At 39.9% G+C, this 25,664-nt stretch overlaps 1 protein-coding gene across 1 annotated transcript in view; it reads left to right on the top strand.

Annotated features, from left to right (window-relative positions):
• The window catches only part of LOC102371662 (glutamate receptor ionotropic, kainate 2), a 676,963-nt gene that overhangs the window by 421,610 nt on the left and 229,689 nt on the right, over positions 1 to 25,664 (top strand). The window contains exon 11 of the mRNA XM_006027905.1: positions 22,008 to 22,231. Within this exon, the coding sequence (XP_006027967.1) occupies positions 22,008 to 22,231 (224 nt within the window). The remainder of the gene's footprint in view (positions 1 to 22,007; positions 22,232 to 25,664) is intronic.

Raw genomic sequence — 25,664 nt, 5'->3', positions numbered from 1 at the left:
TACTTTTTGCTCCTCTGTTTGTCCCAAATGATAAATAGTCTAACAAACAAACTGGCTTAGTCAGGTATCACATACTGATACATTTTAAGAGACCATGTGGATAATCTCATTCCATCATAGGAAGTCTTTTTTTTTGTGCTCTATTTGCATGCAAAATAGAAATAAAATTGCCTAGCTACAATTCATTTTTGGACATAAAATGGTATAGGGAACTGGGGAAGGAAATTACTTACAGTACTTGTTCACGGAAATGCATGACCTGCAATCCCCTTTATTAAATGCATTGGAGTTCAGCTAAACTGTGGTAGATTTACAGTGTAAGCAGTTGTAGAAGATCTATTGTTGCAAGCTAAACATACCAAATCTGGATGGAATTCCTGTAATCTATTGCTCTTTCTTTGAACTATATGAAAGAACTGAGATATTCAAGTGAGGAAGAGCAGCTGGATATTGAAATGCACTTTTATGCAGGTTGTTCATTTTTCAGAAATTGTACAATGTCATTCTTATTTTTACAGATAGTTAGAAGGCATACACTTTTATTCATCAAAGGAAAGAATACCTTCTACAACTTTAATAGTCTTTTTGGGGGGATGGGGGAGTTTACAGACAAGGGTTTACTTCATTGTATATATCATAAATCACTCTCTCTTATCCTAGGTGGTTATGAGGCCAGGTTTTTATGGGTAGAAGTACACAGAAATTGACTAGTCAGTAGCCAAGAGCACTGCATTACAAACCCTCAAGTGTCATTGGTATTCTCACCTTTTAGAGTTCTGGATAAATCCTAACATTTGGGAAACAAACATAGAAATAGTCTATATAACTATGCAAGACCAAAGCTAGGCACTTTGATATTACAGGAATGCAAATAATAAATTACTATAATAAGTTTAGTAATGCTTGATCTACCCCATCTCCTCCTTAGGTTATGTTGGCGTTTAAGGGTACAAAAAGTATTCAAACAACCTGATTCAAGTTAGGGAGATTACTTTGAGCTACCTAAATCTGTGGCTGTGGCAAGTGTCTGGGCTTGCCCTGGGGCTGTGCTGTGAATTCATGCAGGCATTCATTAGGCCAGGTGGTGACCCAGGCCGATCTAAAGTTTGTTAATGTCCCCAGTGCACTATGGCTGTACGGAGCTTTGGGTGCTGATTCGATTCGGAGGAGATTCAGCCCGATTCAGCAGCCAAATCCCTGAATCCGAATCAAATCAGGAGACCAATTGACCCAGAGTAAGATACTTAGAATTGGATAATGTTTACTACCACTTGTTATTCAAATAAAAAGAAAATTCTAATCAAAAGCATCCAGTAAAAGAGGTGATCTTCAGTGATCTATTTATACAAAGCTTCTATAATATCTTCATTAATGATCTAGTAAAAAATGTAAGAACAGTACTGGTAAAATGTGGAAGTGACATAAAAATGGTAGAATGATCAATCGTGATGGGCCCAGGTCAGTTTTGCTGGATTCCATGATAAGACGACCTGCTTGAAAAAAGTGCTTTAGCACAGCCAAATACAAGGTTACACGTCTAGAAATCAAGAATTTGTGTCATCTTTATAGGACAGGGAGACTGTACTCTGGAAAGAAATGGCCCTAAAAAAGACACAGGGATCACAGATCATGTCCAATTGTACAAGAGCTCTCTGTGAGAGAAATAGAAAATGCAGTTCTTAGATATATAATCAGGGGAATACCAAGTAGGATCAAGGAGATATTATACCTGTTTATGGGATAGTAAGACCAGTAATGGAATAATTTGTCCATTTCTGGCATATATACTTCAAAAAAGATGTTTATAAATCTGAAAGGGCTCAGAAAATAACTACAAGAATGTTTCTATGCCTTAGAGGGAGAAAAAAAAAAGTTTACTGAAGACATCGCTTTGGTCCTACAATGCATGAATCTTAAAAAATAGCTTCTTTTATTCATTAATATGATGGTGCTGCTGCATCTTTTTAGTCCTGTTGCATAATTAATTAATGGAGATCAGTTCATTTTCACCTCTCAAATGCACCTTGTATTACTGATTAATCTTTCCATTATCTGTTAGCACATCTAAGGAACATTATTAGATTTATTAATGTTTTCTTAAATAGTACACAATTTTTATATTATGAACATTGAGATCTAGATTGAGAAGCAAAAGTCAGATCTGTGGGTTTCTTTTTTTACTTGGCATTTCCATTTTCTCAAGTGCTTTTTTTTTTTTTAAAGAAAAAACAAGGACTACAATATCTACTTTAAAAATATTGTCTGATTATTCTAATGGGAACTGAAAGTCCATTTATTTTTGGCAGGCTGCCCCTTCTGTAGTATGCCTTAAGAATCTCATTCTCTTAAACCATCAGAAGAGCTCTCTGTGGAAAACTGCTTGAGTGAAATCATAAGGAATAAGACTGAGATTTTATTAAGAAGGTTTGTTGTAGTTCATAGTCATCCATCTTAGTGCTAAGAGTAGTTTCTTGGTCTACTGCTTGTGGTCCCCTAACATTCACTGTGAAACATTTGATTAAAATGAGGTTTGTGCAACATGCTTCACTGAAACAGTGGCTTATAAATCATCAGCAAGAAACTTCTTGCTTGTTTTGAAGGAGTACTCCCCAGATTTTATGCTTCACCTCAAAAAACTGGGAACGGAGCTGTTCCAGGAAGGAGCTTCTTTCAAATAACTGATGAATAAAGTGAAAAGCAAATTTTAGTTTTGAGATGCCTATAGCTCATTTACCAGCCTGTGGGATTATCACCTTTTAATTTGTAAATGCAGTTGTGGCATCTAGTTTGCATCAGCAGAGCTGAGTGCATCAGAACAGTACCCACATTCACTAATCTGGGTTGATGGTAGCACGAAGAAAATGATGTAGAATAGATTGAATTCTACTAAGGAGCCATGACTGGAATTATCCCAAATCATTGCTTTCAATCCATTTGATTTATATCATGGGTGCGAAATGCATTTGGTCCTGCAGACCAGGTGAGAAGTGTGGGGCTGGTCTGTAGGCTAGACTGAACCCACAGACTGGCCCCATGTGCCAGATACAGTGCACAAGGGCGGTCCAGTGTGGGCACTGCATATAGTGCATGTGTCAGTTCCACCCCCATGCACCTCATGCAGCACATCCTGCCTCAGCCCTGCATGCTGGATCTGGCTCACATGGCTGATCTGTGGGCTTGATCTGGACTGGCCCCAGATCCAGTGTGCAGGGCCAGTGTAGTGCAGCCTCTGATTGCAGTACTTTATCTGTGTGCCAGCCCTAGCACCCATGTTGGCTCCAGCCTGCACCAGTCTCTGCATACCACGTGCTATGAGCCAGGCCAGGGTCAGCACATACTGCATGTGGCACTCAAGGCTGGTCCAGGACCCACAAGCAGTGCTGCAGGTCAGGTGATAGGCCTCCACAGGCCAGATCTGGCTCTTGGGCTGTATCTTTGATACCCCTGAATTATAATATCACTTGCTGTTATTTACATAATGGCAGACAAAAGGGTTACTGCCTCTTATGTTGACAGCCTGCATTAATTGAAGCCTGCCAGGTGTTTTTTGTGTGCGAATACTAAAAGAGGATGAAGCAAGACTCCTATTTGAACAACTTAGAATTGGATAGCTTTGTCTTTAGAAATGATTGATTTCCACAACTGTGTGAGACTGTCCAAAAGAAGGGAATTCATTCAGTGACATAAAATGGTATCAGGAGGAGTCAATAGATCCATAGACAATTACCAGGTGACACTGACAGTATTTTATTTCTGAAAATTACCTGGCCTGCAGTAAGTCCTCTATTTCTGAACAGATCAAAGGTCTGCTTGAATCTGGATGGTCTATCTAATTAATGTAGTTAGGGCACATCGATTTTTGTACCTAACAGCACACTACTTGCATCACATCCAGCTATATCCAGGGGATTCTGCTTCCTGAATGACCAGGTGCCCATTATCAAATGGATCAACTGGGGATGATCCTTCAGCATGAGTCTCAAAGATCATGAGCTGAATCCATAGCAACTTGAATTAACTTTCCTGACACTGTGCCTCCTTATTTCTGAATGGGTACATGTTGGGAAGCTAAGCCCTAGTTAACAACGAGTGTGGGAATTTAATCAATATCTATTGAAATTTTCAGCAGGCTAATTCTATATTAATAAAATAGCAGCAACTAAAGAGGTAGTTGAGTATGCCAGACTTAGCTTTTAATTCCTTCTCAATTGCTACAAGTCAGCCTTTTCAAGTGGGAAGCTGCTGTGTTATGTAAAATCAGTTGCCTACTTTGCCTGTTCATTTAGTTTACAGTATGCTACCTGTATGGCAAATTATAGTAGGACAAAAGTATGTTTGCTAAAGCAGGACATGAGCAAGCTTTGGATCTGAAGGATCTAGATCCATGGTTCTCAGTCTTTTTAGCCTCAAGGCACCCCTCAGCTTTTCTCAAGTTTGTGGTGTCCCAGTTGCAAATTTTACAATCTACAGTTTAAAAAAAATATGAAGTGGTGCCTTGAGGCTGCAAAGGTTGAGAACCACTGATCTAGGTAGTGTCAGGACCTCATCCAACTGTGCCCTTTATACTGTCTGCCCCCTCTGCACTCGTAGTTTGTACTTAAAGGGGCACAGGCAGCCCCCATGTCATGTAGGCTGCTCCTGCAGGGTCTCACACAACTGCCCCTACAGCTACCCCCACCAGTCCCAGGAACATGGGTGCAGGAGCATGGGTGTAGTGAAAGGGAAAAGCCAGGCTACAAAGTGGGGCTTGGACCCCATATCTGACCAGCTGTCTGCCTGCATAAGTGAGCTCTGTTAGGGCTGCTACAGCAATGTAGCATCAGTGGGCACAAACTATGATGCCGCAGCTATGTTGCCGTGGCAAGGTACTCCCTCGCTATAGCGTGTTGCTACGGCGATGTAGTGGTTTAAAATAACCATGCATTGCTGGCATGGTGTGGTACGGGCTGTTACTGCGATGTTACTTAGTACTTCCAAAAGAAAGTAGCTGGGGAAGGTGCAGGGCACTGGACAGAGGGAGAAGTGTTTTTACCTTCTCACATTGGCTGGGCATCATAGAACCCTTAATGAGACCTCAGGATGCCCTGGTTGTGAATCACTGCTCTAGATACATTTTCATTTCTATGTTTTATGTATGATAATAGCATTTTAGATCGAAATCACTCGGCTGCATACAGACATTCAGAGGTGTTTGAGGGAAGTTAGATTGGCACCTTTTGAGCTTGTGCTCTGGCACTCTTGGTTTCAGGCCTGCTATTGCCTGCCTGCCTCCTGCAACTCATCCTGGGTAGGGCTCCAGTGCTCCTGGACTCCTCAGGCTCTACTACAATATACCCCTCAGGTGCCCCTCTGTGGCTTCCTCATCACCCCTTTGCTAGCTATGACCCAGTCCACTGGTAGTATAATTAGGACAACAAAATGCAACCCCCTGTTCCAAACACACACCAGCTCACTGGCTGCAACTAATGCTAACTCCTTACTGGGTTATATTTCCTTGCAAGCCCTCCACCCTTCCTGCCCCACCTCTTCCTGTCAGATGGCTCTGCAGTCATTCCCAGGGGTTTCCACTTAGGCTTGATGACTAGCCTGCCTCCTTCTACTGGGGTGAACTCAGCTGTCTGCAATTATTCTCTCAAAGTAACAGAAGCCCCAGGCTCCCTGTTACACATCCCATCACTAAATAATGTTTCCATATATTATTCAAAACTTATAAAGCATAATTTATGAACAGATAATGTGACAGCTGCTCACAGAGCCTTGAAACAAGTGTCAGAACCAATACATAAAGTATCAATAAAAACATATTCTCCATGCTATAGCTCATACACTAGTCTATATTCACATGCAAATTATTAATGTTACCTGCAGCTGCATGTGCAGATTGAAGGAAGTTATACTTTAATCTTATGTGCTGAATGTTCATATACCAAATTGAAGCCTGAGGAAATTAAAGAATGTTTGTCCTCATTGTTCCATGTGTTATTTTGTGAAAAATAGAGGATCAGGGCCAATAATAACTTAATACAACATGTTCATAATTAAAATAAGTAGGGAAGGGGATATTAGTTTCCCTGGGAGGTTCTGGCATAGGAATCAATCCTAAGGGCCTTGTTACATGTTACATTATGAGCGGCTCAAATGTTGACAGCTCTTAGTACTAGCTCAAGATTGGAGCAGTAATACATTCAGGCCAGCAGGGGCCTAGTAGAATGGAATGTAACAATCCCTACTAGGCCTGTGCAAAGCAGCAAGTATTCAATTCAGATACAGCCAATTCAGAGGGACAGTGATTCAATTCAGTGATTCAAGTCACTGTCCCGATTCAATTCGGCTGATTTGGATTTGGAAATTCAGCACCGATTCGGAGATTCGTCCATAGACTATAATGGGGAATCACTAAAATACCTATAACTTTGTCATATTTTGGCAGATTTGAATGAAAACAGCAGGGATGGTAGCCCCTTCTGAGGGTATGAAGCCTGCCAAGTTTCAAGGGGATAGGTTCAGGGTTTTCTGTGAAAGTGCACCTCAAACTGTTGAAAGCAAAACTTGTATCACTTGTGTTTGTTAAGGGTTGTAGCTGTGTTGGTCTAAGGACATAGGTAGACAAGGTTCTTTGGGTCAATATGATATCTTTTATCATACCAACTGAATAGTTGGAGAAATATATCTTAGCAAGTTTTCAGGTTTAAAAACCCTTCGTCAGGCTGAGGAAGCATCTGCAGTTGGTGCATGTGCTCTTCCTGCTTCTTGGGGATGGGGACTTTGGAACAAAAGGGGGACTTTCCTTTTGGCATGCTCCTAGGCTGAGAAGGAACAAAGGCAAGTGGGTGTTGCCTCCTGAGATGCAGCAGCATTACCATGGTGATGAAGTGTTTCACGTCCTTGCCCTGGCTGTTCTGCTTTCGGCAGTGCTGGCAGGTAGCATACCTGGGATCATCTGCCACCTCAAAATCATCCCACGCTACACTACCCACCAGCTTCTGGGTTGAGGGTGGGGATCCTGTCTTATCCCCCTCCTTGCCAGGCAGAGGCACAATAACAGGAGGAGCTGAGCCACCTGACCCCACAACCTCTTCTGAAGTGCCTTCCAGAAGAGACCTGCCTCTAGGGGAACTTTGAGGGGTGTGGAGCACAAACTCAGATTCACCCTCCTGTGGCTACATGTTAGTGTAACATGAGCTGGGTACCATGGATCAGAGCCTTATGCTGGGGAGTGGCATGCCCTGGACTGGAATATCTTTAAACTGCTTAAAGAATGCTTAAAACTAGTTTTTCAGTCCTAATCCTCAAAGGAAATTTACAAAACACTTCCCAAAGACAAGCCTATGAACTCCACTTCATCATCCTCCTGGACACTAAATATCACGGACTAAATATAGACATTGGATTTATGACACATTATAACCTGCCTGACAGCTCACTTCCCAGGTACTTCGCCACTATTCATCCCCCTTCTCTCCCCCACACCCAGCCTGTCTCTCACCCATTGACTCCTCAATCTACATTTTCACTGATTACCTATCTTTTATGCATACCAGCACAGCCTCTGGCTTTTTTATTTTTCATTCCATCCGGGAAGAGCACAGATCAACTGCTGAAACTTCCTTAGCCTGACGAAAGGTTTTTGAACCTGAAAGCTTGCTTAAAAATTATTCGCCAACTATTTAGTTGGTCTAATAAAAGATATCAGATTCACCCAAAGAACCTTGTCTGCCTATGTCCTCAGACCAACATGGCTACAAACTACACCCCTTAAACTAGTTTCAGGTTTTAACCTGTATGTACAATCTAGGAGTTAAGACATGGCTGGGCAATTATTTGGGCTGGTGGCCTACATAAGGAGTTTTGGTGAGTTCCTGAGAGCTGGTGGGTGTGTTGCTGACCCAGCCTTAGCCCACTGTCATGGCTGTTTGCATCCCTGCCATGGGGAGGGGGCATGTTAGGAGATGACATTTTACCCTATCCTATCTAGCTCCAGGCCTCTTCACCCCACACTCACTGCCAGGGGCACCAGCTGGATCAGGCAGGTGGGTAGGTGGGGTCTCCATGGACCCATGTGGGCATCGCACATTTAGCCAGGTGGATGAGATGGGGCTGAGAGTGGGTGGGGAGTGGCATCTAGGAGTGGGGGAGGCAGATGAGGCTGGGGCCAGGATCACAGGGTGGTAACAGCATGGGCCCAGGGCCCAGAGCAGACCTACAATCCACTTCCCAAATGGGGACCCTGCCCACCCATTCCATCTGGTGCCACCTGTGGTGGGAGCAGGGACAACAGGTGTGGGCAGATGGACCAAGGTGCCCAAGCTGGGTCTGCTGGCAGTGGTGGAGGCACTCACAATGGCACCCAGAAGGAACCACCACTTTGGGAGCTGCTAGAAAGCCAAGTCCAGCCATCGTGCTGCCCCTGCCACCCAGCCTTCTGGACTGCAGGTCCCAACTTGCCTGAGAGCTGCATGTGGGTATAGGGCAGGTTGCACTCTGTGCCAGGTAGCGCCTCAGCACCTGGGGGCAGCAGAACTGGCTGCACATATCACAAACCAGGCTGCCTCACTGCTCCTGGGCCAGGTGGGTCCAAGGGACCCACCACAGGCCAGATAGAATCCCTTAGCAGGCTGGTTTTGCCCCATGGGCCATATTTTGCCCACCCCTGAAATCCAGGAACCACCTAAATTTAATGTGTAGCAAAGCCCTACAACTCCTTTGATGTCCAGAAGAGCAGTCTGCAGTTCCTTCAGTCCAGCTGCTGAAAAGAGAGGGGGTTCTGTGGTTGTCAAGCAGGAAAATGTACTGGTTTAGCATAGGAAAAGAGAGGAAGGATCAAGCGACTCTTACATCCAAAGTCCTGCATAATGCAAGATCAGACAGGTGTCCACCAATATCATCTGTGATTGATTCATGTAATTTTCTGAAAGTGTCCCCTAGATTTTAACTCCATTATTTCTTACTGGGGGGAAGAGACTTCTTGGTTTTGACTATTGGACTGGGCTTTCAAAGTATGAAGAGGGAGAGGAAACAGGGCCCTTCTTTAGTCTCTCCTTATTCTGGAGGGAGAAGATCACAGAGGGCACCAGGATGTAAGGGAGGACATTTCTTTATCTCCTCTTTTTCCTGTAATAGCTGCCTCCTCCAGCATGAAGAAGAGAAATTATATCTATCTTGCTTCAGTGGATCTGAATCTTTGTGGGGTAAATGGATGGGCATAGAATCAGGAGGGATATGTTGAAATCTGAAGAAAATTAAAACTCAACAGTTTCCAGAGCAGTAAAAACCCATCTGAGGACTAGAAACCACTTGAGAGGTAGAGCTGATTAGCTAGGGAGAATTGCCACATGAAGGTTGCTATATTGCTTTGAGTTAAAGGAATAGGAAGTGGTACACCTGCTTTTTTTATGGTGCTTCACCAGAGCTAATTAACCCTGCCTTGCAATAGAGTTTATTAATATAGCTGTATTTACACAGTTAGGGGTAGGCAAAATTAATTTGCCTGGGTGCCATGCTATGTGAATATGCCTAGGCTCCTTCCAATTCAAGAAAGAGCTTGTAGTTATTTCCTGAACTAGAAGTGGCATAGCTGAATTTACATTGCACCTGACTGCATTGCTATCCTCTTATCTGCATCTTCTCAGTAGACATTTGATCCATGTTCTGGTTTAGTATCCAGTTTTTTTTCAAATTCAGCTCAAAAGTTCCATCTCAAGGTCTCTTTGGGACGCAGACAGAGCCCCAAAATTCAGGATTGTTCCAGAAGTTTCAGAATGATTGGTATCTTTGCTTGTCAAGTTATTACCCACCAGAATCTTGGGAAATAATCTATTCCTGCCCTGTTTCCCTTGCAATATAACAAGGGCATAATTGTCCTGCCTTTTCCTATTCTATTAAAGTAAGAATTGTTGTGGGTAGTAGAGTACATGATCCTGATTTCCCTGTGTGTTCTGTGACCCAGGGCCCTTGGTAACTTTTGCTCTTCTCTAGCTACTGTGATCTCTTAATGGCTTATGCATTTCTTTCTACAGCAACTGATTTTTCACCACTTGTATCCAATTTGCTTCTTTCATGAGAAAGAGCATGTGAGAGTCTTTCAGGTACCACAGTAGCAAGATTTACTGCTCTTCAGGGATATTTTCTGAGGTTCCTAAAGATGCATAAATTTTGTTTTCTTATTAGAACTAGACTTGGTTACTACTAACTCTAACTAGCTCTTATTTACAAAATAGGGGTTAGAGATTCAAGGAAACATTGAAACACTACGTTCAGAAATACTCTAATTTATAATGTCTCTTTGAAGTGACACAGATTTCAGTTTGCATGGGATCTATTATGTTGCTTGGGTTCCCACCCCTCCCAGTTCATTATCTACACATCATCTCCTGGTCAGGTTTATTCCTAGTGTGATGTTACTAAAACCATTGATTCCATAGCTGAGCAACCTTGGTCCTGACTTCTTTCAATTTACAGTTATGACATTTCTTCCTGAAGAAAATAGCAACTAAAATGTTTATGGATGTGTCAGAAACAAACATTGTTTTAATGTTCACAATTTATTGTTCTATTTTTTTTTCTGCCTTTCTTGCCCTCAGCCATTGTAGACCCTTTCCCCCCTGAGGCTTTTACATTGTATCCTTGCGGGGATAGACTCTAACGTAAGGTTACTTTAAAAAAGTCTGTAAAATTAATGGAATTAAAGAGCTTCGTTTAGCCTATTCATTTCTTAATTTTTTGCCATATAATGTGTGTGGTTTGTTCTCCTGAAAGCAAAAGACTAATTACACTGACTAGACAAGGCCTAATTCAAGTTTCCAGGCATTGCTTGACCAATGTTCTTCAATTTTATTTTGCAAACCCCCTGCTATTCCAATCATTTGTCTCTCTCTCGAAAAGAAGCTGCATCTGTAGCTGTGTCAGATTACATAGTGGTTTTGCGACAGGACAAGCCAATAGGCTGAGTCAGCTACATTCATTCTTTCTTACAATTTAAACCAGGATTTAAACCTAGACCCATTGTGCCACCTACCTCCTGAACTTTGTTTCTTATTACAAAGTCTTCTAAATGAGGATGGCAAAATATTCTCACCAGCATCTAGAAATACTTCTTAACAAAACTGATATAACATCTGAAATGCTCCATAGTTGTGGACTAGGAAGAATGTGTGGGTTTAGCACAGGATGAGAGAGAAAGAATAATAAAGGTGAAATACAATGATCACAAATTTTACTGTGAGGTGCATCATAAATACCATTTTCACCAAAACTGCCATTTACTCCCTTTCCTCATGAAGATTTTCCCTTAAATGCAGGTTTTCCCTTAATTTTGGTCCATCCTCTTTATGTTTTAATACTATTTTAAAAAGGAAAGCTAGAGGACATTTTATTGTATTAAAAAGTACCAGAATGTTAGGTAAGTGCTTATATTTATCGCACACATTATAAATGTTTACTTTTATTCAGTAGGTACCTTTTAGAAGAGCTAAACCCATGTATGTTTTATGACTTCATTTGACTGCCTTCCCCTCTAAGTGAAAGAATTATATAATAAAGTATACTCTGATACACTGATCTGAAGTTACCCAGTACTTTGTAGAACTTTGACATGCTCTGTAATAAATGATCTTCATGTTTAAAATCCCAGGGCTGTCTGGGGATTTGAAACTATGCTCCTAATTTTATTCAAGTCTCTCTGACTCAGTGCTGAACCAATATCACAGCAGGTGTTGGTGGGTTGGCACAATGCTGCTTGATAAAATGTAGGTCCTAACGACTGTTATAAATAAGTTTGTCATGTGCTATACCCATTGAATTTTTATCAAGAGTATCATGTGTTAGATCCATTCCTAGCCAAATGCAGATAATTAAAGTCTACCCTCATATATCTCCACTTTAATTTTATCTGGATATGCTTTCTTTCTTCAGATTACATCTTAAACTGTTACATAGTGTTGCTGTATACTAATAAATGGCTGTGACATTCTACCACAGAGATGACAGTCATGGTTAATACGATTTACTGTTTCTCTATGGTAGTTTAAATTTGTAAAGCACTTAAATTACATATTTATTTTACACAGTGGCATCTAAACTATATATATATATATATATATATATACACATCTGTGCAATAGTGAATGCATCATCATTTATTACAGTAACTCTCAACAATCCTAATCAAGGTTAGTGCATTGTGCTGTAAAATAATCGTTACTGCCCTCAGGAACTTACAGCCAAAGATATTCTTCATATCTTATATTAGCATCTTGCCCTCCTATGAATTGTATCAACATACATTTAACATTACTGATTTAGAAGTTGAGTGGAGGACTGATTTTACAGCTAGTATAATAGACATCTTTTTGGAGTTGTTGTACACTTTAAATTTTATCATATATTCTTATTTATGTTTTTTATAGTCAAGTATTAGGGTGTCATTTTAGAGTGCTTACTGGAAAATGTCAGTTCTGTTATGATGATCTGAAATCTTCCAACCATACAGACATTTCAGTACTTCATGCTCTGGAAGGGATTCTGGCTCCCTGTTTTGACCTTCTAAGGTACTACTCTGAACCTTTGTTGTTTGTATACAAAGCCTGAAATGTAATACCTTGTCAATTGGGCAGAGAGTCAATTTTCTGGAGAAGAGTGCCTGTGTGTGGTGCAAACCTTGTCTGAGACACCCTACAGAATCAAGCCTCCCTCTCTGGGAGGTATCAAGTTCCTGTCTTTTGTGAATTAAGCATGGGAAAGGATTGTGGCCCTCACTCACCAGAAAGTTATACTTACATGCGTGGATACAGGTTGTGTCTTCTAATGGCGTGCTTTTATTTTGGTGTCACCACTGCCACCTCCAGCCTAGATTTGCTGCTCTCCCTACAGAATTTTATGACTCATGAGGAGTTTACAAGTAAATGAGACTAAAGAAGGGGGAAATAAAACAAAGGATCAAACTGGTGTTATATACAGGAAACCCTCGCTATTCGCTGGTTTGGCATTCGTGATTTCAAATATTCACAAATGCCGAACCCACATTTTAAATACACTTAAAGGAGCTCCTCAGGAGCTCCGTGCTTGCTGCCACCATGTTCCTGCAACCACCGCCGCACTCCCACCACCGCTGCCACACTCCTGCCATTGCCAGAGCAGCCTTGCTCCCCTCCAGCCACCGGGGGCACTGCGTTAATGAACGCAGATGGCGTTCCTGAACGCATTGCCTTATTCACAGATTTCACCATTCACAGGGGATACGAGAATGTATCCCCCGTGAATGGTGAGGGTTGCCTGTATTTCAGTCATTTGTTACCCATTTCAGGGAGTCATGTCATGTCACATGATTGCTAAACTTGAAGGTTGGGAAGTATGGATTGCAGTCACAATGCATATGTGTACATTTAATAAGTATTCAAGTCTTTGGGCTGTTTATTGTAGTTCAAATCTAAAAAAGTGCTTTTTAATTATGTGAATACTGCTTGCAAAAATCTTTTATAATGAAACTCCTTTTAGAAATTCTATATCCATAGAATATATCCAGTGGAGTTAAGACTTTAAACAGCCTTGTGGATGAAGCCTAACCATTAAGGAGGGAAGTTGTTTAAGGTTCAGAGATCAGTTTGGTATCTAAGATATTTCAATCCTTGGTCTTCAGCCTGAAGCTACTAGTCATTTTAAATAGGTCGGACTTTTGTGTAAATAATATTAGTAGGATATTGTCCCTCTGAGTAGGAATTCCATGTTTTCAAACTTTTGCATGGGGAGTCAGACACATGACTCCAACTAACCAAAAATCCCACATATATTTTAGTCATTGTTGCCCACTTGGAAAACAGTGAACAGATGTAGGTATGAATCATCATATCTTTACAAAATAAATTACTATGTTTACATACACATCTTCTCTTGTTGAATTTAGAAGTATGCAACTGTTTACCCTGTCTTAAACAGTAAAAATGACATTGCTGGCACAGTTGTATCTAGTGTGTTAAGCAAAATAGTCAGATTGACACAAATATTTCCTGACATAATGTACGTTTTTATCAAGTTGAATTCGCAAGTAACTCTGCCACACATTTCTTGTAGAGATTTTCATAAAAGATAGGGAAAATTGTTCACTTGCCAAATTCCTTTCCATTTGAGCTCCAGGGACATGAGAGAGATTAAGTTGAAACATGAGCCCACAACTGCATTTTGTATACTTTTGTTTCATTTGGATGTTGTGGTTTCAGTAAGTAGATGATTCACATGATCTAGATGCCACAATTATGGGTGTAGTGCAAGTATGGATAAAATAAATATATTTTATTTGTGCTGATTTTTTTTTTATATTACTAGATGACACATGACTTCCTTTTATACTGCACCATAAGTTTAACCTGATGTCTAATTGTACAGTGAAAAATATATCTCAAGAAAGTCTTATGAGTTTTTGGTACAAGCTGTTTAAAAACATTTAGGGCAGTGTAGTGGAAACAATATAAAATGCATTTTGTTTGTTTTTTAAAAACATTATTAGATATTGGTTTATATCGTGGTTCCTTATCTTAAATATATCACCTGCACAGCCACTATAATTTTTGGAATTTGAACCATCAATTAATAATCCAAACATATTCTGTTTATCCCATGGATGACGATCCAAAATAATGCATAAATAAATAAAACCCACACGATTCTAACTAACCATAATATTTGAAAACAGTATGTGTTCAATTGTCTAAGTCAATATAAATTTTTCAGAAAGCCCAGGGCATTTGTTTTTAAATGAAGCTTGGTAGATGGGAAGATGTTATGTTAGAAGTTGATTTCCTCATCATATTTGCACAGGTTTAGAAACAGAGTTCTCTCCTCCAGAAGAAAGGACAGGGTAGAGATAAAGGCCTTCTACCATGAATGGGTAGTAGACTGTCATATGAGCATGGATTTCTTTCAAATACTAGGATAACATGGTTGTGTACCTCATGGCAATGAAGACATGGTTAGGGAAATTACTACATATGATGTGGAAGCAAAATGTAAATACACTTACTGCCAGAAAATCATGAATCCCAGATAATCTCCATCCCAGAACATTAAAAGAATTGGCATGTAAAGTTAGCAAAACCTTTAACACTGATCTTCAATGAATCTGTCAACTTGGGAATAGTATCCCATGAATAAAAAATAGTAAATGTAATATCTATTTTTTTAAAAAGGGAGACCGCAGACATATCTACATGAGACACTTACTGCAGTTGCCTAATTAGCTCTTCAGTAAACCATTACTTGTCTATACATGCAGAGCTACTAGGCTGGAGTAAGCTAATTAACTCCTCCATAGGTTAGTACTGTCAGGAATAAGTAATATCCTACAGTGGTCTGGATATTTAGCAGTCTTGGTATTGGAACTCATTAAATTTGCCAGTGGCATTAAGATGGGGGGGGAGGGGAGGGTTAGGGTTAGGGTTAGGGGGGTATTTCCAATAAACAAGAGACTGGATTGTGATATAGAAAAATGTAGATGTTCTTGTTGCATGGAGTATTAGCAATAGTTTGAAATTTAATGATATAAAATACAAAGTCCTGCACTTATGGAATAATTAAAAGAAGTTTGAATATAAACTTGGATTTTATAGACTAGAGCCAATTGGGGAATAGAGACACTTGAGTATATTGGTTAATTATAGGATTACCAGTGTGGTACAACTGTGGCAAAGGCCAATCCAATTCCCTGGTATCTTAGACAGAGACAAGAAATATTAGCATCATTGTACAATGTATTAATAAGATCCCATTTAGAATATTGTATGTGGTTCTGGTCATTAGTATTAAAAAGAAAATCAAACTAGATGTAGAGAAGGGCTACCTAGAGTGTTAAGGGAATAGAGACCTTACCTTATGAAACAAGGTGCTTAGATGGCTTAGTTTAACAAAACAAAGACTGAGAAAAAGTATTATCATTTTTTAATAAAACATTTATAAGGTTAAAAATCAGAAAAAAAGGCTGTGAACAAGTATTTGCCACACCTAGTCTAGGTTTAGACAACTTACTTTAAACTGCCTAAAACTGGACCAGGAACAGCATGGGCAGCCTAAGATAAGTAACTTAGGATGGGGAGAGGGTCTGGGAAATTGGGTAAGGGGGTGGGGGGAGAATGGGGCTGGCAAGTCCACAGTTGGGGCAGGTGGGCGTGCGGGGGTGGAGGATTGACAAGTCTATGAGCTGATGTATCTACAGGGGCATTCCAGTCAGGGAGGGTGTTAAAGGATTAAAAATAGCCTGGTCAGAGTTTGATGAGTAAGAAACCACAACCCTAGAGCTGTGGCCTTTCCAACTCTGTGGCTGTGCTACACATTCAGGTTAACCCTTTCTTGATCTAAGTTAATGCACCTCCTGTGGTTTACTAATTTAGATCAGATGTATAATTTTTTGGCTGAATTAAATCCTCCAAATGCCTGCATGAGTGGACATTTAGATCAACCTAACCCTGGTGACAACAAACTTAATGTAATGCTTGTACATACCCAAAATTTCGAAGGCTAAAAATCCACATTGGCTCAAATTGACTGTGAACAAATTTAGACAAGACATTTACTATCAAACAAGAGAAGATTTGAAATGGTCCTGTCAGCAAAATACTCAGGACAAAAGACATGAATCAATTTAAGAATAAATTAGTTTAATGAAGGGATAATATGATTGGATATGCTTTGTTCAGAAACCAGTTTGTGTGTCCTTTGGCATCATGTGTTTTCAATCTTCCCATTATGCTTCAGGACTTTTGCTAGTTGACTATCAGGGCTAGGGAGGATATTTCACCCACTATAGATGCTACTGGCTTCTGAGTTTTTCCCATGCTCCTTTGTCTGAAATTCTGGGACACTGACCAAAGTTCAAGATGGCGTGTTTTGACTTAGGTATGCTGCTGTAGTTAGAAAATTGAGGGGTTCCTGGCCAGGAGGTCTTATTTTTCCAGACAGTTGCTAAATTTGGGATCAGGATGGAAGAATTCTCTTAGGCCAGACTGGCAAGCACTTGTTAGTTTTCGCCTTTCTTTGTAGCAGAAGCATGGTCCTCTTCTTAGGATCCTCCAAGCTATTGCAGTGGCAGGACACTGGCAGTACCCTTTACCTATGGCATGTTAAAGGGTGTTCTGGTTTTTGTGCCTGGTTAGTTGTGCCTGAAGATTTGAAGTGATGATTTGGGGAAAACTTTGGGTAAAGGGCTGATAATGGAGACTGGATTAAGTGGACCAGGATGTCCCTTCCAGTCTTATGTTTCTATTAGTTCAGGCAAAAAGGCTCATGTTTTAAGATCCAGAAGTCCTGAATTTAATACATCTGCCAGCAACCTTTCAAAAAAGGGAGGAAAGAGGACCCAGGAAACTATAGGCCCGTTAGTCTTACCTCAGTCCTGGGGAAGCTCTTTGAGAAAATTATCCAGGAGCACATCCACAAGGGACCAGCAGAGGAGATTATGCTTAGGGGCAATCAACACGGGTTCATTAGAGGCAGGTCCTGTCAGACCAACCTGGTGGCCTTCTACGACCAGGTTACAAAAGCCTTGGACACAGGTGTCACGGTGGACGTAGTCTTTCTGGACTTTAGGAAGGCCTTTGACACTGTCTCTCACCCCATCCTCATTAAAAAATTAGGTGACTGTGGTGTCGACACCTACACAGTCAGATGGGTCACTAATTGGCTGGAGGGCTGCACCCAGAGAGTGGTGGTGGACAGGTAATTTTCAGCCTGGAGGGACGTGGGCATTGGGGTCCCGCAGGGCTCAGTCCTTGGACCTGCACTGTTCAATATCTTCATCGGTGACTTGGATGAGGGGGTGAAAAGCGCCTTGTTCAAGTTCGCAGATGACACTAAGATGTGGGGAGAAGTGAGCATGCTAGAAGAGAGGGACAGTCTACAACTAGATCGGGACAGGTTACAGAGGTGGGCGGATGAGAATAGGATGCATTTCGATATGGACAAGTGCAAGGTGTTGCACCTCAGGAGGAAGAACCAGCAGCATACCTACAGGCTGAGGAATTCCCTTCTCATCAGCACAGAGGCAGAAAAGGATCTTGGAGTCACTATTGATTCCAAGATGAACATGGGCCACCAATGAGGGGAAGTGTTCAGGAAAGCTAACTGCACCTTGTCATGTATTCATAGATGCATCACGATCAGGTCCAAGGAGGTGATCCTCCCCCTCTATGCGACATTGGTCAGGCTGCAGTTGGAGTACTGTGTCCAGTTCTGGGTGCCGCACTTCAGGAGTGATGTGGATAGCATCAAGAAGGTACAGAGGAGGGCCACTCACATAATCAGGGGGCAACGGTGTTGGCTCTGTGAGGAGAGGCTATGGGAACTGAACCTGTTCAGCCTCTACAAGAGAAGGCTGAGAGGTGATCTGGTGGCCACCTACAAACTTGCCAAGGGGGACCAGCAGGCAATGGGAGAGTCCCTGCTCCCCCAAGCACTACCGGGAGCTACAAGGAATAACAGCCATAAGCTGACTGAGAGTAGATTCAGGCTCGACATCAGGAGGCACTACTTCCCGGTCAGGGTGGCTAGGAGCTGGAACCAACTTCCAAGGAAGGTAGTGCTTGCCCTTACCCCAGGGGTCTTCAAAAGGAGGCTAGACAATCACCTAGCCAGGGTCGTTTGACCCCAGCATCCTTTTCTGCCCATGGCAGGGGGTTGGACTTGATCATCTGCCTAGGTCCCTTCTGACCCTACCAACTATGAAACTATGAAACCCACCTGTAGTGTCTGTTACACAGATTTGAAGAACTGAATCCCTTGAGAGCCTACAGTGGATGCCCTGAAATGGGTCCTTCTTCCTGGAGTTTCATTTATTTTACTGTCTTTAGTTTGTTAGAGTATAAGTATCCTGTAATCAAAGGAGTTGTGTTTTCTTCCTGTATCACCCAGAATGTTGTAGGTAGCCTATAAATATTGATACATATCTCTCCTAGAATGAAGCTTTGCTACTTTGCCTGAAATATTATCATTGAGTCCTGAGTATCAATGGGAATATTGTGCCTCACCCATTATAGTCTTAAACCTTTAGTAAATAACAGGAGGTATGTCATCTGAGTTCTGCCTAGACCTAACTGAGTGTGGATACATGAACAAGTTGCAATTAATAAAGCTAGGGTGTGAACTTAGGGTGGAATTTTCCTTTGCAGCATTTAAAATGCCATCTTTTTAGCTTTTAGAAATTAAACTTACCCAGAGGGAACAATTCCCTTTCCCAGGTGGTATGGCTTTGTTAATTGGTACATAAGGCATTTTTACACATAACTTTTTGTCCCATCATGCGCCAGAGATCCACACGCAAACTGCCACGCACTGCGGTGTGCTGCATGCAGTTGTATAAGCGGTGAAATATACGCCAGCGCACAAAAAATGGTGGCAGTGTGCTTTTGAATGAAAGCACCTTCTGTGCATTTTAGTTCAAAAGCATGCTGTCGTTATTTTCTCAGCGCTAATGCACATGTCGCCACTTATACAATTACAAGCAATGTAGCGCTGGGTGCTTTTCAAAGTACCCGGTGCTGCAGAGCGTCATGTGTAAAAATGCCCATATAGACTGCACATGTGTGGTAGACACTGGCTGTACATTCATGTGTCCATATATGTACAACTGTTGTGGGCATAAGTTCCAAAACAGTGGGTGGCCAGAAACACGTGGCTAATAGGCGCTAGATTCAGGAGGAAAAGGAGAGGCCCTCCTATGTTTCAGTCCCAACAGCTGTGTGGTTGGGCCTGGCCCAGGAAACCAAACACATGCTTTATAGGCCCCTCCTTGCCTAAAGGAGGTTGAAAACTGTGTCTCTGACTACCCATGAGAGTGTTGTGTGGCAGATTATGGTCTGTCCACTGCTGCTGCCCAGGATGCAGAAGCTGCTTTTTACACTTCTGGCTTTCTGTTGCGGGGGCCATGAATAACCAGATTCAAAGAAATGTCAGGCAAATTTCTTAATAATGTCTGACTGGTTGTATGGTAGTTAGAGTACAGTTCTGGGAAGTAGGAGATGTAGACTCAAACTCATTGTGGGTGAAGAGACGTAGGACCTGAGTCTCTGACTTTTGGGTGAGTACCCTAACCTACCCACTTTATCCTGCAGTCATTTTTTTCCAAGGTGTGCAAATATATGTGCATGTTAAAAGAGCTTCAAAGAACCAAAATCTAACTGGGGGCCAAAAATGGCCAGCTAGAAAACTGATGCTTTGATGTGCAAAGGGAAATAGAATTCCATCGTTAGTGTGTTATCTGAGAACTATCTGCAAGCATTCATGCTCATACCATCTGGTAAATGCAAGGCAGCTTGGCCCATTTTCATTGAGTGATAAGCTATCTCACATTTACAGTGGGATGCGTGTGTACATAATGGGTAGTTTCCACAGAGAAGCTAACATACTGAAAGTTCATTGTAGTTTAACTTATGGTAACTTCTTTGTGTAGCCATAATCTAACACAGTTTTTATGACACCATAAAAACATGTAACAACAATCGCATCTAATACACAGTGCAGAAATCATTGAAACAAACACAAGAGAGCAGCACTGATAAACTGAAATAATATTTGAAATATACAGGATTCGGGGCTGTATGTGGCATGCACATTACAAAGTGAGAAAAATATAGAAATCTATACCACAGTTAGAAATAAAAAATCTACAGATAAACTATATTATTTAGGTTTAGGACAGTCATTTTGAAAATGACATGTTATTTTCACAGGAGCTATACCATCACTTCTTATTAGATATCTATATTTTTATATCATTTACAGTAGAATCTAGTTAATCCACACTTTGCTAAACTGGGTACCTTGTAATCCTCATGAAAAATGGCAGCCTCTTACCAACCATCAATAAAAATTTAATAGTTAATGCTGTGGTTAGGTCTCACATCACTAAGCTGTCATTATTTTTATAAAACAGTGTAGATCACACTTACTAATTTGCTAAGGATTGCTACTACAAATAACTAAAACTAAATGCCATCTGACAAAATTAATTTGTAATATGATATCTAGGATTTTTATTTTTCAGTTACTAAAAAATAGTCATTCAGAGTGGAGTCTGTTATTTTACTTCTGGAATTTAGCAAAAATAGAGATACATAACTGTAGCTGCTTACCATGAGAGTTTTGTAGGTGAAGTACATAGGAAAAGTACTTAATTTAGAATTGTTAATTGTCACAGTGAAACTATTTTGTACATTTGCCATTTCTACCAACATATTCTTCTGCTAAGATAAGCATAAGAATCTCCCTGTCCCCCAACTCCCTCAACATATATACACACACAATATAATATAATATAATATAATATAATATAATATAATATAATATAATAGTCTATGTGGTAAATTTTGGTGCCATATCTCATCTTGCTATCAATCCCACTGAAGTCAATTTATCTATTCCTGGAACAAGATGCTACTTGTGGCAAGTGAAGGAATCGGAATCCCACTCTAAATGTGTAAGGACCTCATTCTGTCAGCCACTGAAGCTCAATCGGTATAACAGAATAGGAGATCATGGGGGATATTCTGACCGTTAATGGATCCAGTCACCTTATATTTGCAGGTGACTGCTTGAAGAACATTCATGTTGCCTTCTGATTCTCAAGTACATAACTATTTTTAAAGAGTACATTTAAGAGTTGACAAAGTAGCTATAAAACAACACACAAGGCCAAAGTAGAGGTATATAATAACACACAGCCAAAAGAGAAATTAGAGAGTTGTAAATGTGCGTGTCCTCTGAAGTACATAGTGTTTTGCTTTACTTTCCTTCCACTCCTATCACAGCTTTTGGGTATCTTCAAATACTGCTATGTTAATTCAGAAACACTGAACAAAAGAGAACCAGAATAAATCAGCTTCCTTACTAGTAGAGCTTTAAATATCATCTTAATTGGTGCAGGGACAGGCCTTCTCAAGTGTAAAGTCTGTGTTTTGTTTAATTTGATTGCCAGTTTCAGCCTGCTGCTTCTGACTTATGGCTTGTTTCTCTTCTCTTATTTCTCTCAACAGAAAGCTGACCTTGCAGTTGCTCCTCTGGCCATTACGTATGTTCGAGAGAAGGTCATCGACTTCTCCAAGCCCTTTATGACTCTTGGAATAAGTATTTTGTACCGCAAGCCCAATGGTACAAACCCGGGCGTCTTCTCCTTCCTGAATCCTCTCTCCCCTGATATCTGGATGTATATTCTGCTGGCTTACTTGGGTGTCAGTTGTGTGCTCTTTGTCATAGCCAGGTAACATGTCAAATTTTGTGATTTTTTTGGCAATTGTTATCTTTTTTTTCTCACTAATAATTGTCAAAAGTCACAAATGTTTTTCTTACTTTCATACTCTCATATTTCACTTTATGGTATACAGAAGAATAATGAATTATTAGGGTTCTTACAAGTCTTTACAAAGTATAACACTGCTCTTTTAACTCTAGCATGCTGATTTTGTCATCAAGCAGTCAGTATGCCAGGTGACACTTGATTTTTATTTACAAACTGAAAGACATTTGAAAGTCCTGTGAAATGTCTTTTCCTCTTCCTATGTGTTTCCTTTACACAGAAAATGACAGTTGTACTTTTTTTATATGATTTAGTTTGGTATTAAAGTTAAGTTAATCACTTTACTGCCTACAGCAAGGTTTATCCCTAACTGCTCAAATTAGGCCTTTAAATGTAAGAAATATTAGCTTACTCAAGGTAGTTTGTATTCTCAGGAGGAAAGCAGTGGAATAATTTGTTTAAATTTTTTTACCAGGTAAATGCCCTGAAGTACAACATCTAATTTAAAATGCCAGTCTAGGATGCATTTGAAACTATGCTTAGCTGGGCTTGCTAGGGTCAAGGGCCTCAAAGCTGCAATTATGAAATCATAATGCAATCTAATACATAGTACTCTCTTGATCTTTAATCATGTTATTTCCCATTTTCTTCAGTATTGTGTTCTCTCTCTGTTAATCTCAACAGCTCCAATAACGGTTCTGGGAAGTGGGCGGATGTGGCGATGCTGCCCTCCCACTCTTCTCTTACATGCACCTCATAATCCCCATTGTCAGAAAATCCCATTGTATGTTACCCTTTCATTGCAAAGGACTGGAATTAACCCCATATGCTCACAGAAAAGCACCTTATACCTTGTAACTTTGACTCCTGCCGTGATTACGAAAAATTACAGTCCATTAGAGAAACCAGTAATATCACTTCCTGTAACATCATTTGCAGACTTCTACCACCTTGGTAATCATTTTTAAATCAGTTTATGAACAAAAATGTTTAAATAGATGGCTTTATCCATATGATTGCCTGGATTTCCCTAAAACCGTTCATCTTCAGCAATTATTTGTATAGCATCTTTTTGTATTGAGAACAAAAATCTCATCAGTAAGAAGGTTTTTATAATTTTAGTTTTGGTGCACAGGTGGGCCTCCACAATCTTTTTTTCTCCTTGTCTCTACGCCCTTTTTATGCTGGAGTTCATATCAAAGTTCTCTCTCTTCCTTTGATACTATCAGTTTCTTTTGTAGAGGTTGTGTCTGTTCTTTGACAGATAGAAAGGTAGTAATTGTGGATGCTGCTGATGCTTCATAAGTAATTCAGCAACAGCTACTGAAATCATATAGATGACACAATGAAATACTTGTTCCATTTTGTAAAGAATAACTTCACTTATGTGCCTTCTTTAAAAGGCTGTTTTAAACCACCAAGCACTTACATTAGTATTTCCTGAAGGCACAAGAGACCTTAGTGGATTATATAAACAGACAGTAGCCTTATTTCTGAGGGAGTCCTTTTATAGAGATAGTTGTGGACACACTATATATTATAGTTTAGTATATGTGCACAAACAGTATATTGGGAGGGAGAACTTTTCATGCAAAATATTTTATGTATAGGTCCAAAAACCCTCACTTTGCCACTACAAGGACTTTTTTCAGTGTAATGCACAATCCTTTAGGCAATCATCTCCCATTAATTTTACTACGAACCATGTGGCTGAATTCTTAGTCACCACTCTGAAAATATGTCCTACTATATCGTATTGGAAAGATGCATTTTCTGAATCTACAGACACATTATTATTTTTTCAGAAACTTTTTTTTATTATGCTATTCAGTCACTTTATCTCAGTCACTGAAGTGGGAAGAATGTTTATTACCAGACAGAAACACCACATAGTAAAGTATTATTGCTGAACTTTTTTTTCACGTGTTTGTTTCTGGACTGGCACTATAAAATCCTGATGTACTTGAAAGCATTATCTTTGTCATAAAATAGTATAAAAATATACTGCACTGACTAGAGGGTTGTTTACAGGTAGGGTTTTGTGTAAAATATCTGTTTATATCCAAATTTACATCAGTCTTCAGAACTAGAGGTAAAATTTCAGCATCTGCTAACTTGCTAACTCAAATATCAGTACAAATCAAAGATGTAGGCAAGTGTAAGAAAGGACACTTTTCTCTTCAAACAGTAAATCTGTTTTGTTTTAACAATAGATATATGTCCTAGCATTCCTAACCCAATCATTTACACAGGGAAATATATCTACATGATAATTTTTTGACAGTACTAAAGACAGCACACTGTAAATTACAAAGAAATAAAACAGTGGATTTACAAAAGTAATATTCTCCTGTTTACATTGTAGGGCATATATTGTACCTGACATATTATAGTGACATAATACAGCATACATTATGGAATGTGTGTTTTCATTATAGTATACAGTACAGTGTAGGTGATGCTTTGTTTAATATATAGAATTTATGTGAACCATGTACATTTCAGTCATCAAAGTCAGGGCCTATATGGTACCAAATTACTAAATTCCATCTAGAGTCCCTTTGTAAAAAAAAAAAAAAAAGATTTGGTTTCATAGCAACCCATCTGTAATGAATGCCTGAGTCCCAGTATTTTATAATAATTGTGTGTTTCACAATGAGGTATGTGCATGTTTGAAGCAGTGTGTAGAGATTAGTATATCTTTCATGGTAAAACGCAGGTAATTACAGCTCATTAGACTTCTCACTGTGAATCATTATTTGTTAGATTTAGTCCTTTTTTGTTTGTAAACTGTTCTATGAGCAGGTCATGATTTTATTATTTTTTTAAATTAATAAATACTCAAATAGGCTTTATATTGCTTGCCAACTTGAAGAACTTTCATGCGCTTTTTCAATACATACCTATTTAACATGCTACGTTTGAAACTCACTATCCAAAGGGGCTCACTCAGGGCATGTGATATATATTCTTTTCTCTGGTTGGATGACACAGCTTTAATTAATAGGAAAGAAAATGGGACAAAGCAATATAGGGTTTGAGTGTCTTGGGAAGTGGATAAGTAAAAAGTGACAAAGATAAATCCTAGGAATTTTTCAGTCTTTACCTGTCCTCTTTTTTCATAAGAAAGAATAGTATAGCTTGTAGCATACATGTTATCCAGACTTCAATAACTGTCCCACATATTTTATTCACAAGACCAAAAACCATATTTACCAGCTTCCTAGCAGACCTTTTTGTCTGAATTCTCTGTGTCATAATCACAACAAATAACTTTGTGTGTGCGCAAACATACAGATGGAGCTTCATACAAGTCCCAAAATACTCATTTTGAAAGCTGAATAAAACCCTTTTTCTTTCTAATGCCATTGATAGCAACTTCATAGTAGCTTACCCT

This window comes from Alligator sinensis, unplaced genomic scaffold (assembly GCF_000455745.1).
Source record: "Alligator sinensis unplaced genomic scaffold, ASM45574v1 scaffold394_1, whole genome shotgun sequence".
Lineage (NCBI taxonomy): Eukaryota > Metazoa > Chordata > Crocodylia > Alligatoridae > Alligator > Alligator sinensis.
The sequence above is the reverse complement of the archived record's forward strand: the minus strand, read 5'-3'. Positions and strand labels throughout refer to the sequence as shown.